This window comes from Silene latifolia, chromosome 10 (assembly GCF_048544455.1).
Source record: "Silene latifolia isolate original U9 population chromosome 10, ASM4854445v1, whole genome shotgun sequence".
Classification (NCBI taxonomy): Eukaryota; Viridiplantae; Streptophyta; class Magnoliopsida; order Caryophyllales; family Caryophyllaceae; genus Silene; species Silene latifolia.
Window position 1 is genome coordinate 61,457,367 of NC_133535.1, and position 14,699 is coordinate 61,472,065.

General features: G+C 39.1%; 1 protein-coding gene across 1 annotated transcript; it reads left to right on the forward strand.

The window, feature by feature from the left end:
- Positions 1-355: 355 nt before the first annotated feature.
- LOC141607649 (uncharacterized) lies at positions 356-4,748 on the forward strand. Its single transcript, XM_074427002.1, has 10 exons — positions 356-641; positions 795-907; positions 1,021-1,184; positions 1,228-1,364; positions 1,965-2,464; positions 2,798-3,043; positions 3,176-3,322; positions 3,395-3,754; positions 3,896-4,170; positions 4,256-4,748. The coding sequence occupies exons 1-10, from the start codon at positions 356-358 to the stop codon at positions 4,746-4,748; spliced, it is 2,721 nt and encodes a 906-aa protein (XP_074283103.1).
- Positions 4,749-14,699: the final 9,951 nt, after the last annotated feature.

Consider the following 14,699-nt stretch of genomic DNA (forward strand, 5'->3'; position numbering starts at 1 on the left):
CTTAAAAAAATATAATTTAATAATAATATGTATTTTTATATAAACGAGCTTTTATATATTACTTTTATAAGAATCGTATTTGACATAAAATTAATTAAACTGAATAATTCAAAAATATTTAATAAAGTTATTAAACAGTCTAATAAATTTTAAATATTAAAATGGGAAATCCGCGGGTGTTACACAAAATGTTCTAAACCCAACTCCACCACTACCACAAGGTCCGAGCCCGACATACACTATCCCTCAGAATCATGGAAATCAACCACAAGGTGGTTATCAAAGGAACAATCAAGGAGGTCAACAACATCAAAACAATGACCTGCCCGACATTAAGGCCATGCTACTACAGCAGATGGTAGCCTTACAGAAGCAAGAGGCCCTTATCACTCAACTAATGGCACATAACAAGATGTTGGACAATCAAATTGCCCAATTATCCACTTCAAGTAGACAACCAGGTACGTTGCCGTCTCAACCTGAGATGCCACATAACATGGCTAATGTGATTCATCTTCGAAGCGGTCTTACTTATGATGGACCCGTGATGCCTAAGAATGTTGAAGAGGTCATAATTGAGGAGTTAGATGTGGACGCGGAAGGAAAAGTAGCTGACGAAGCTGCTGTAACGTCTGGAAAAAGTCGATCGACAGAAATTGGTGGTCGATCGACTAAAACCGCATAACAGAACAATGACGAGACTGAAAAAAGTCGATCGACTGGGCATAATGGTGGATCGAATACTCCTGTTAGTTGATCGACTGGTTTAGATGGTCGATCAACTTTTTTACCAGACGAAGTTGCTGATCCGTTACCAGTTACTGATGGGACGTCTCCTGATACTATTAAGGCGTCTATTTATGATAAATGGAAAAGTAAAGCTGCTGACCTGCCAATTGTTATCAAGGTTCCTTTTCCGGGGTGCCTAAGGAACACAAAAGTCGAGTAGCAATTCGGTAAATTCTTGGAGGTCGTTAAAATCTTCAGATAACTGTACCTTTTACCGAGCTAATTACCCAGGTACCCTCTTATGCTAAATTTATGAAGGATATTTTGACCCGTAAGAGGAGCTTTAACGAAGTGGAGACCATTGCTTTTACAGAAGAGTGTAGTGCACTTCTACAAAGCAAGTCTCCACCGAAATTGAAGGATCCTGGGAAATTTTTCAATTCCCTGTACAATAGGTGCTCATGTAATAGATAAAGCTTTATGTGATTTGGGTGCCAGTGTCAGTGTCATGCCCTATTCGGTTGGCGAAAAACTGAACATGGGGCATCTTAAAGTTACCAACGTCACCCTACAAATGGCTGACCGAACAGTTAAGCGACCTCTAGGTGTATTAGAGGATGTCCCTGTTAAGATATGTAAATTCTTTATACCTGTTGATTTTATTGTGTTATATATGGATGAAGATACTCAGATTCCTATAAGGGCATTAGCAATAGACAAACCTCTTTTGAGGTTTATCTCATGCCAAATCATCCACCATACAAACCTTTCTAACAATAAATATCTTCATAACAATAGACCAAAAATGTAAGGGTTCATATTATGGGCCCACAAACAAAGAAAATAGATACATAACAATAAACTATTACACATAAGGACCCATTTAATATCAACAAACCTGCATACAATATTGTAACCATTCCCATGGATGAAGCTTCTTAACTTTGTCCAACAATAGAGAGGTTTGTCCACAAGCCTCTAAAATAGTGGACAAACCTCTATATAAACCCCTTATTGCTAATGCCCTAATCTTGGGTAGGCCATTTTTGCATACTGCAGGGGCTATTATTGATGTCAAACAGGGACGTTTGACTCTCGAGGTAGGGGATGATAAGGTTTCTTTTAATTTGGCTAGCACGCTGGCTACGCCTATGATAGAGGATACATGTTAAGCTTTAGACATTGTAGATGAATCTATGTTTGATTATTGAACGGGATCCCTTACCCGTTAAAAGCTTTGATAGCGCTTGATGATTTTGCAGAGGATCAACAGGTCGACTACAGGACGATGAAAGCTGCTCTAAAAGGTAAGGAGTTCACGATTGAGAAAGGTGGGACGGTAAACGCCATTATGGAAACTTCTTATACTATTAAGGTAAAGATACCAAAGCGTAAACCTCTTTCTTCTCATCTTAAATATGTGTTCTTAGATGATTCTGAGCAATATCCTGTTATTGTTAATGCTAAACTTGATGATAACCAACTTTCTACTTTGTTGGCCGTTCTTAAGAAAAACAGGAAGGCTCTAGGATACAACTTAGATGACCTTAAGGGCATCAGTCCTGATATTTGTATGCACAAAATTGAGCTAGAGGAAGGATATAAACCTTGCCAGCAGGGTTACCGAAAGTTGAATCCGATGATGCAGGATGTTGTTATGGCAGAGGTGATGAAACTACTTGATGAAGGTATTATTTACACCGTTAGCAATTCCAAGTGGGCAACTCCAGTTCAGGTAGTCCCTAAGCAAAGAGGGACTACGGTGGTGAAAAATGCGAAAAATGAATTAATACCAACTAGAGTAGTAACAGGTTGGCGGATGTGCATTGACTACAGACAATTAAATGCCGCCACCAAGAAGGATCACTTCCCCCTTCCTTTTATTGATCATACTGTAGAAAGATTAGCCTCACATAAATTTTTCTGTTATTTAGATGGATATTCAGGTTTCTTTAAGATCCCAATCCATCCTGACGATCAGGAAAAGACTACTTTTACTTGCCCGCATGGTGTTTTTGCTTATCGCAGAATGCCATTTGGATTTTGTAATGCCCTATCTACCTTTTAGAGGTGTATGATGAGGATATGTTTTGAGTATATAGAGTCTATTATGGAGGTATTTATGGACGATTTCAGCGTATATGGTAATGATTTTGATGATTGGCTGTCTAACCTTGAGAAAGTTTTGCAGCGATGTATTGAAGTTAAGTTAGTGCTAAATTGGGAGAAGTGCCATTTTATGGTCAATGAGGGCATCGTCCTTGGGCACTTAGTGTGTGATAAGGGTATTCAGGTTGATAAAGCAAAGGTGCAAGTGATTGAGCAATTACCTCCTCCCGTTAATGTTAAGGGAGTTAGAAGTTTCCTTGGTCATGCTGGCTTTTACCGCCAGTTCATTAAGGATTTTTCTAAAATTGCTAAACCACTTACATAATTGCTACTTAAGGGTGCTCCATTTAATTTTACTGATGAATGTCTCACCGCTTTAAATAGGTTGAAGCAGGCCTTGATCACATCACCGATCATTCAGCCTCCAAACTGGGAGCTGGCTTTTGAGATTATGTGCGATGCTAGTGATTACGCAGTTGATGCGGTGCTGGGCTATCGGAAAGACAATGCCCTGAGTGCTATTTACTATGCAAGCTGAACTTTGGATGAGGTCCAGGTGAAATATTGGACAACAAAGAAGGAGCTGTTAGCTGTGGTATATGCGTTGGAGAAATTCAGGTCTTATTTATTAGGTTCAAAAGTTACTGTATTTTTTTACCATGCAGCACTGAGATACCTATTTGCTAAGAAAGAAGCCAAGGCAAGACTATTGCGATGGATACTCCTTCTTCAGGAGTTTGATTTGGAGATTAAAGACAAGAAAGGCGCTAAGAATGTGGTAGTTGATCATTTATCACGCCTACCATTGCAAGAAGGGGGGTATTCTTTACCTATTGATGACTCTTTTCCTGATGATATTTTGTTGGCTATTTCTAATGATGAAACTCCTTCGTATGCTGATTATGCTACTTTTATTGTAGGTGATTTTTTACCTCCTAACTTGTCATATCAGTAGAGGAAGCGGTTCCTTCATGACGTGAAGCAATACTTCAGGGATGATACTTATCTGTTTAAGGAATGTGCTCATGGTCTTTACAGATGGTGTATACTGCAGTAGGAGACTAAATATATCCTAGAAGCATGCCATTCTTCCTCCTACGGTGGTCACCACGGTCCCTCTAGGATCGTGGCTAAGGTACTTCAGTCTGGTTTTTATTGGATATCCATATTTAAAGATGCTAAAGATTTTGCTGTAGCTTGTGATGCGTGTCAGCGGACGGGAAATATTTCAAGGAGACACGAGATGCCTCAGGTTGGTATTTTAGAGGTTGGAGTTTTCGATGTCTGGGACATCGACTACCATGGACCATTCCCGTCTAGCAAAGACAACAAGTATATTCTGGTAGCTATTGACTACATGTCCAAATGGGTAGAGGTCGTTGCTTCGATTCATTGTGATGCAAATACTGTAATCCAGCTTTTCAAAAAGGGTAATTTTCCCTCGCTTAGGTGTCCCTCGAGTTGTCACCAACGATGGAGGTATGTTATTTAAAGAAAAAGAACTTACTGCTCTTCTGTCCAAATATGGTGTGGAACATCGTAGAGGTTTGGGGTACCACCCTCAAACTAGTGGTCATGTAGAAGTTTCCAATCCAGAACTTAAAGAAATCTTAGGTAAAGTTGTTTCAAAATCACGAAAAGACTGGAGTATGAAACTAGATGATACTTTATGGGCGTATAGAACTGCATTTAAGACACCAATTGGTGCATCTCCGTATCATTTAGTTTATGGTAAGTCTTGTCATTTGCCTGTAGAGCTAGAACATAAGGCATGGTGGACAATTTTTGAGATCAATTTTGATTCTAAACTGTGTGGTGAGAAATGTTTATGGCAGTTAGATGAACGGGAGGAATTTAGGCTGAATGCCTATGACAGTGCTCGCATCTATAAGGAGAATATCAAGAGATGACATGACAAGAGGATCATACCGCGCGAGTTCCAAGTTGGGGAGAAGGTGTTACTGTTCAATGCCCATCTCCGTCTATTCCCTGGTAAGATAAAGTCCAGGTGGAGCGACCTTTATATGGTAACATCTGTTTTTAAATTCGGGTAAGTTGAGCTAGAGAACTCCACAGGAGAGAAATTTAAGGTAAATGGTCACCAAGTGAAGCATTACTACGATGCTAATGACTTTGTTGGAGTGGTCGAGTTGCTGTACTTCAACCCCATTTCTTAGCCAACAAATTGAGGTAACAAGGGTCGAGCGGGACCTTAAAAACCAGCGCTGACCGGGAGGTAACCCGGATTGTATACTTTTTGTAATAAACTCATTAATTCGTGTGTGTGTGTACTTTTATTGCTTTTTAGTTTAGGTTCTGTCACCAAGTGCTCTTGCAATTTTTGCGTGCGTTTTCTGCCTATTGTGGACTATTTTGACCAGGTATTACTTCAAGACAGTGCATATTCACGACTAGCACGCTCAGAGAGGAGGAAACACACTGTTTACAAAAGGTGAAAAAGTCGATCGACTGAACTACATAGTCGATCGACCAAAGTTAAAACAAGAACTAGCAAAAAAGTCGATCGACTGAAAATACTTGTCGATCGACTGAAAATCAAATGCCCAAAGTTTGAAAAAGTCGATTAACCAAGCCTCTTGTCGATCGACTAAAATTGCCCATGCCAGCATGTTTTAAGTTAAAAAGAAGGGAGTTTATTACTCCTTATTTCATTCATTTAACAGAAAAAAAAAAAGAAAAAAAAGGAAGTGATGAGGCTCTCGCAACCCTATCAAAAATAAACCTAACCGGCCTAAACTTATGCAGCAGAGGTAAGTCAAGTATCGTATGGACATCGAGGCGGTCACTATCTACTTGTTATTCAGTCTGTCTACGGTCACGAAATGGGGGGTTTGAGTTGTTTTGTCTAAACTAATGAACTGAAATAAAAGCAATAAAAGGAACAACAATAAAAATAGGTAAGGATGAAAAAAAGATTAATCAAATAAAGAGAGAGATGCCAGGATGTCGGTTCACCATGATATTACGCAAGTCAGCTAAAGGTAGGTCAATCGGTCTGATGTGAGAAGGTTAGTGGAAAAGGTCCTTCCGGTCCGCTATCCGCCCTAAAATACTACTAACTTAGCTTCCGCCCTCATTAGAGTAGTCTATGTTCATAACAGGTCTATTCATTCTAATCTTTCGATCTAGGTCTGAATGTAACCAGTTTAATTACTTCAGTTGCTTGCATTCAACTTAATAATTACAGTTATATTACTATCAAATAATTCTCACATCAAAACCTCCTAAACTAATTATCGCATCATTGTTTTACCATCATGGCTCCCCTAATCCTAACATTAGAGAAATTAGCTACGCATGACAATGAATAAGGCAATAACGATTAATAAAGCAATGATAAACATGGTATAAAGAGATGTGCAAAAGAGAATTAAATTAAATAGAAAGAGAGTAGAGAAGTTACACAAAACGAGATCCGGAAAATTAGAGGAGCAGAGTGACGTCGAACATAATGAAAGGGTAAAAAGAACTCTACAAAAACCTAATTAAGTCTCTCCTGTTTATAGGAGAGATATTTATTCAACCTAAGATACGATAACAAGATATTAAAATCTTGCGTCAGATAAAAAAGTATTCGATCGTGGACATTAGAACTCCTCGATCGAGTAACTCCCAGTAAAAACCTCTCAATACTCTATCGAGCACAAAAAGTACTCGATCGAGGACCACCAAAAAGGCACCTCTCGATCGAACACAAAAATTACTTGATCGAGCACAAAAAGTACTCGATCGAGCACTATAGTACTCGATCGAGTGGTTTCCAGCGCGTAATTACTACTTCGCGCACTGAATTTCAAACAGCCGCCATTTATTTGTTACTTGTCGGAAACAAGAGATTTTCATGGCGTTGGAAAGCTAAGAGGATAAGCTTTCATGTACAGTTTGAATCACTTGAATATCTGTTGTAGAACTTGATATATGGCTCTTCAAAGTAGACACTAGTAATTTTAAGCTCTTCCTTTGCTCACCTAGCTACCTTACTTCTACGCGCATCACAATTAGTAGTTTCCAAGCTCCGACTCAACTCATCTCCTAAATGCATGCTAAAGGGACAGTAAAAGGCATAATTCTGCTACTTTCAGGTCCATTCCTGTAATTAAAGCCAAACGAACCAAACTAGACTATTCGGAGCATTTCGTAATATAAAACTACGAGAATCGCATAGAAATGCGTGCATATGAGACTTAAAAAGTCTATATAAAATGCACGTATCAAATCTCCCTAAACCAAACCTTTGCTTGTCCCCAAGCAAATTATATGCAACTAACGAATGGGACGGAATAAAAACTCAGAGCCAGCTACAAATAGTCTACTCCAACCAATTTAATGCAAGCAAATTAATACTTATAGCAGAACTGTCAAAAGCAAACGAGTTATAAGATGTTTATAATAAAGCTGAACCGTCGATCTTGCAAGACCTTTGATAATGGACTCTCACGGGTCATTCTTCTCTCATGAAGCAAAGGGTAAGCAATTAATTATAAGAGAGGAAGAAATATAGTCGCTCACCTAAACTATCACCCACATAAACATGCATGCAGTATAGTATGATAGACAATTCTAGCCACCGTACACATACATTACAACCAACAAGGTCCCGTCACAGCCGAGGGCTTACAAAAATATGGAAACGTGAGGTAATGGGTAAGAAGGGGCAAAATATTTTTGGGAATGTGAGGTAATAAGCCAAGCTAGCTACCTAAACATAACCAAATTAAACACATCCGCTTCTAATCCATCGAAATTAAGCACAATGCCCTCAATTCGGCATAAAAACTCACCAGACCAAATATCAACAACTCCTCGTAAGATAAAATGATAGCATATGAGTAAAACCAATGCTATTCAATCTTTTTTTCGTTTCTTTCTTTTCTTTTTTGTTTTTTCTTTTTGTTTCTCTTTTTTTTGAATTCTTTTTTCAACTTCCTCCTTTTCATTCATTATACCAACCCCCGTCTTTACGCTGCAAACCAAATTCGGCACAATAACAATATACCGCAAAATTATCACTAAACTAGCTTGACAAGGCAGGCTAAATTTGGGATGTAGTTAAGGGTCAAAAGGCAAATTTGGCTAAATGTTGAGTTTATGGGTAAAAATGGAAGAAAAGGGAATGTAAGCACCTCTCTGGATGTGACACCAACCACTAACCCGAATGTATGCAGACAATAAGCAATTGAATCTCATACTTATGCAAATTAATGATACATGCTATGCAAGGAGTAACTACTCACGATCCTGCATGAATTGGTCACGAATGACACCAGTTTATAAGGCTCTAAAACTTAGAATTTATAAGTGGGTTGCCAAAATTTCAGGTCAAGTTTATTCGTTCAGCTAAATTTCAACATTAACTCGTAGATATGCGATACGACAATGTTAAAAAGATATTATTTTATGCAAGGCCTAAGCAAAAAGACTAAATGTAGTGCAATTTCATCATCGAAATACACCGTTCCGACTCAACCTATATGCAAAAATAAACGTGATTTTTTTTATTTTTTAGAATTTTTCAATTTTTATGATATTTTTTTATGATATTTGTATTAATTTTTGAAATCAAAACAATGCATGCAGAAATAAACGTGTAAACTGAAATGCAATAAAAAACAAAATGCAGACACAGATATGGATGCATATTACCTCCCTAAACCAAACCGTACAATACCCTCATTGTACCCAAAAAAGGGAAAGGAAATGCAAACTGAAAAGAAGAATGGAGCTCGGAAAATATACAAAAACATGTGAAGTATGGACCTCCCCAAACAAGCCAGCAACATGGGAGGTCGCAAACAGCTTAATAGCAACGAACTCGATCGAGGGAGCAAAGTACTCGATCGAGTAGAAATGGCCGCAAAGGTTCTCGATCGAGAACATAAAGTACTCGATCGAGTGGCTGTCTATGCGCGAATACCTAGGCTCCAATTGAGGCACATGCAAACACGCAATAAACTCCCATAGAACTGACTAAACAAGTCTAACCCTTCCAGACTAAGTCTAAAACCCAAAATTACATGTCCAACAAAAACTTAGATGTTTGAAAATCAACTAAAAAGTTTTAAAAACTCCGGGTTGCCTCCCGGTCAGCGCTAGTTTCAGACGGGTCCCAGTTCAACCTTCTTTTCTTCATCTTTAAAAGCAGCTAAATTGCCCACAACAAGGCTTCTGAATAAATGCAGTCCTTTCAGCATCCATGATTTTGATTTTAGGCCTCCATAACATGGCATCTACTGAAGAACAACAACTCATCGCAGCGTCATGGCCTCCACCTTTGGCTTCCTCGCGCCCTTTCTTCTTATACGGCATAGCCTCATCCAAACCGTCTAATCCTAACATTAGAGAAATTAGCTCGAGTTGTAGTCATCAATCCATGCCGTTCCAGTCTCCAAATTCAATGTACTACGCCTGCCTCCTAGGTCCTTGAACCTGTCAAGACCTGTAGAAGAAGTAACAAAGGAATTAGCCTTATTTGCAGAATCATCGTTCAATTTAAATTTAGATGACAATTTACTATTCTCAGTATAAAAATCACTCGATCGAGTAGAAACACTACTCGATCAAGGACTTTTCTCAGCAATGTTACTCGATCGAGCACTTAGGGTTACTCGATCGAGAGCCTTGTTTTCAGCAGTGCTCGATCGAGCATAATTATTTCCTCGATCGAGGACTTCTTCAGCAATTTCACTCGATCGACCCCCAGAAACCGGTCGATCGAGGACATCTCGTGAATCCGCTACTTTTCCAACAAACAACGCCTTCCCTATGAACAGTTGCTTTCACTTCCGAGTCTGAAAATTCAGGATTTGCAATAGGCAACTCAAGTCCTTCATAGGGAGGACTGCTCCCGGTATGAACATCATATACAATCTCAGGTTGCCTGAACGTTCGCTCGGCCATTGCTTGAGCCAAATGAGTCGTGATACGGTCGTTTCTGTACCAAAAATAAATACCTAGCTACTATTAACAGAAGTCAGCGGTAAGTAGGGTCGATCTCCACAGGGAGGCGGTCACTATTCACTTGTCTACTTCGGTCTGTCTAATGTCACAATTGGGGGTTTTGATTGTGTTAACTAAACTAAAGAAACTAAAGCAAGAGGGATAAAGGCAAGAGAAATTAACAGTAAGAGAAGGGAACTAGGATTTCGGGTCATCAATGAAAGTCACTCAATCGTAGTTAAGGTCGTAGATCAGTCGATGTGTCGGTCTAAGGGGCAACGAATATCTCCTTTCGGTCTCAATTCTCCCTAAAATGCTATTAGCTTAACTTTCGCCCTCACTAACGCATCCTATTGTTCACTGCGGGTCTCACCCCTTCCAACCCTTTCGGTCCAGGTCAACGTTTACCAATTTTAAAAGGCTAATTACTTCGAATCAACTAGCAGGATACAGTTATAGCAGCGATTAACAACAAAGGCATAACTACAACGACGAATCTATAAACCTAATTAGCAATTAACATCTATTCATTGAATCACCTAATCCTAGCAGGGAATTTAGCTAGACATAATGATAAAGGAAATAACAAGGGAAGAGAGAATAATAAACATTAAATAAATTAAAGAGGAAAGGGAAAGAAAGAATTACAGTAGATCCGGAAAGAGAAAGGAATAGAGAACAGTAGAAAACGGAAGAAAAGTAGTGTATATGGTATGGTCCAGAGTTAAAAATGACGTCCTACCTTCCTATTTATAAGAAAATAGGATTATTAATTAACCTAATGATGAAATAAAGCAAAACGCACAAGCCCATAAGAGAATCCACTCGATCGAGTGGTTTAAAACTACTCGATCGAGCAAATCTTAGCTCAAACCACTCGATCGAGTGAAAAATCTACTCGATCGAGTAAACCTTAAATTGAATCTACTCGATCGAGTAGAAAAAGGACTCGATCGAACATAAATCTACTCGATCGAGTACTTTCCAGCGCACAATTTCCTACTTCGCGCACTGAACTTCAAACGGCTGCCATTTCTTCGTTACTTGGGCAAAAAGGGTGATTCCTGTGGCGTTGGAAAGCTAAGAGGACAAACTTTAATGTCCAATTGGAATCATCTGAATATCCATTGTAGAACGCGTGATATGGCTTTTCAAATTAGGCACTAGCAATTTGAAGTTCTTCCTTTGCTCGCCTAGCTATCTTACTTCTTTGTGCATCTCAAGACAGCTACATTCCCGCTCCAAATTCACTCTTCCTCCAAATGCATGCTAAACGGACGGTAAAAGGCTCGATTTCACTATTTCCTGGTTCATTCCTGCAAATAAGACAAAACAAACCAAAGTAGCATATTCAGGGCATTTCGTAGCATAAAACTACGATAATAGCATAGAAATACGTGCATAAAAAGGCAAAAAAGGAGTATATAAAATGCACGTATCAAATCTCCCCAAACCAAACCTTTACTCGTCCTCGAGTAAACTAAATGCAAACTAATGGAACGGAAAAGATAACTCAGAGCTAGCTACAAATGCCCGCTTAAACCAATTTAATGCAAGCAAACTAACACTTATAGCAGACAGTCAAATGCAAACGAGTTGTAAGATGTTTATAATAAAGCTGAGCCGTCGACCTTGCAAGACCTTTAATAATGGACTCTCATGGGTCACTCTTCTCTCATGAAGCAAAGGGTGAACATATATATGTAAGAGAGAAAGAAAAATAGTCGCTCACCTAGACTACGACCCACATAAACATGCATGCAACTAATATGATAGACAATTCTAGCTATCGTACACACATTCCAACCAAACAAGGTCTAGTCACAGCCGAGGGCTTACAAAAATATGGTAAAGTGAGGCAATGGGTAAGAAAAGGCAAAGCATTTATGGAAATGTGGATGTATAGGTGATCAAGGTAGTACCTAAACAAAACCATGTGACAACATCCATTTCCAACTTAACTATGAAATAAACACGAGTGCCCTTCATTTGGCACAAAACTCACCAAACCGAGCTGAAAATACTCCTCAAATAATATAAGTAAAGCATAGGAGCGAAACCGTCTCATCAAACAACATCTTTTTTTTTTCATAATTTTTTTTTCTATTTTCACGGTTTCTTTCTTTTTCTTTTGAATCACGTTTTTTTTGTTTTTTTTTTCATTTTTCATTTCTTTTTTTTTTCTTTTTCACGTCTTTTTTTTCATCGACCTTTTCCTCTTTTCATCCTCCTTTTTTCTTTTCTACCAACTCCAAATCAACAGATACAAGCCAAACTTGGCACAATGAAATATATACCGCGAAAAGATACACTAAACTAGCTTGACAAGGCAGGCTAAATTTGGAATGTAGCTAAGGGTCAACAGGCAAATTTGGCTAATGTGGAGTTAAATGGGTAAAAATAAAAGAAAGGGAAAATGTAAGCACCTCCCTGCATGTGACACCAACCACTAACCCGAATGTATACAGGCAAAAAGCAATTGAATTTCATATACTTGCAAATTGATGATACATGTTATGCAAGGAGTAACTACTCACAATCCTACAAGAAACTGGTCACAAATGACACCAGTTTATACGGCTCTAATTCCTTAGAAATTATAAGTAGGTTGCCAAAATTTTCAGGTCAAGTCTATATGCCCAGCTAAATTTTAACATAAACTCGTAGATATGCAATAAGACAGAGCTAAAAGGAATATAGTCTATGCAAGGCTTAAGCAAAAAGACAATCGCAGAGCAATATCATCATAGAAATCTTCTGTTCCGACTCAACCTACATGCTAAAGTAAACATGACTTTTTTGAAATTTTTAGGGAATTTTAAATTTTATATGAAAAATAAACAACAACGCATACTTAAATTAAATATGATAACAGAAATGCAATAAAAACAATATGCAGACACAGATATGGATGCATAACCTCCCCAAACCAAACCGTACAATGCCCCCATTGTACCAAAACATGGAAAGGAAATGCAAACTAAAAGAGAAAGAGAGTAAAAGCGGAAAGCTTACAAGATAACGCGAATAAGGGACCTCCCCAAACCAGCCAGCAACGTGGGAGGTCGCTAAATAGCCCGAATATCGTCACAGGAAGCTAATCCAAGCAATGGGCGTCCAAAACAGCTCGATCGAGAAGAATAGCGGTCGATCGAGTTGTTCTCTCTTTGCAGGTGCTCGATCGAGTAGAATGTAAGCACTCGATCGAGTAAAACAGTAGCAAAAGCTCTCGATCGAGTACAAAAGGTACTCGATCGAGTAATCTCCAGTGTATACCTGCAAAACGCAATAAAAATAGCCCGCAAACCAACAAAACACGTGTAGCTGAGATAGTTTATGGTATGAAAACCATTTATTACAACTGAAAGGAAAAAAGAAAATGAAAAACAAAATCTCCGGGTTGCCTCCCGGACAACGCTAGCTTCAGTCAGGTCCCAGCTCGACCTTCTTTTTCTTCGAGCCTCTCTTAATCAGCTTGGTCACAACAACTCAAAGCGCGCAGCAACCGATCAAACAGCTGCGCATGTGCTACACAGAAATGTAAGTAACACCAAAGTGGAATAGCAAAATACGAAAATAAAATGTATAACTATTTAAGTCTAATAAATTCCTATGAGAGCTCCTAAATTTGTCCACAAAATAAAGGAGCGCCGGAGCAATTGATGATAAATTAGGGCCCCGTTTCAGATTAACAATTTCATGATGACAGGTACGGTGAAAGTCGGTTAAATTAATTAACCATCTAGAAGAGGGTAATTTATTGAAATACGAAGCATGAGTAAAATGAGGCATTGTACAGTTCAAACAAACAATAATAGAATTATCGTTTACTACCTCGGGTTGGTTGCTCTCAACGATGGAATCATAGATAAAGAAATTTATTACCTCTTCCGTGCTAGGAGCAATTACCGACTCAGCTGCTTCCTCGTCACCCTCCTCAGTGGATTTCACTCCGTAAATCGCAGCCTCAAGTGCATCCAACTCGGCTTTGAATAGGGGAGATTCACCGTATCCATTATCATCATCAAAATCGTCGTCTAGAACAAACCCACATGACGAATCAATGCTCTCGCTGGCCAGACTACTCGATCGAGTAGAATTGTCATTCGATCGAGAACTTTCTTCCTGATTTTCACTCGATCGAGTGCTTTGAACTATTCGATCGAACGGTTTTTCTGGAAATTCACTCGATCGACTAATATAAGTCACTCGATCGAGTGATTCTTCCTGTACAGTGCTGAAATCCTCGTGTAAGGCATTGAAATATGATAGAACTTCGTAATCCGAGTCATAAAAAACATCCTCAGCATTGAGCAACACGGTTTCTTCACGGGAAAAACCGCTCTCAGCGAAGTATACCTCTTCTGGTTGCCTATTATCCGACTCAGCTGCAAACTGAGCAATTCCAGACTCCAGCTCAATGAGTTGAGCTTCCATACGTTGATCACACTCTTGCCTTTTGGATGCAAGTGTCTCTAATAGAGATTTCAGCTTCGTAATCACTTCTTTCCGTATATCAGGAGGAATTTTTTGTTGCGGTGGCCAGACAAATGGAGGCTCTTGGTAGCCTCGTTGATAGGGTAGATGCGGCGGCACAACTACAGAGGAATGGCTAGCTCGTCCCCAAAGCCTGAACTCGAGGACCTCGCAATTTCTGCCATGCAAAGGGCTGCATTATGCTCAGCAGCACCACATCTCCCGCAGTAAATCACCTGCTGCGCCATATAATGGGACATAGGTGACGGGTCAAAGGTACTCAAGCCTTCCCTTTGACGATCTTTTACCTAGAACTGTCTAGGTAGAACCTGTAAGGCCTATCAAAACAGCACTAAAGGAAAAGATTAGAACGGCCTCAAGGGAAACATCCCTTGAGGCTAAGAACAGACAAAGTTAAACAAATAAAT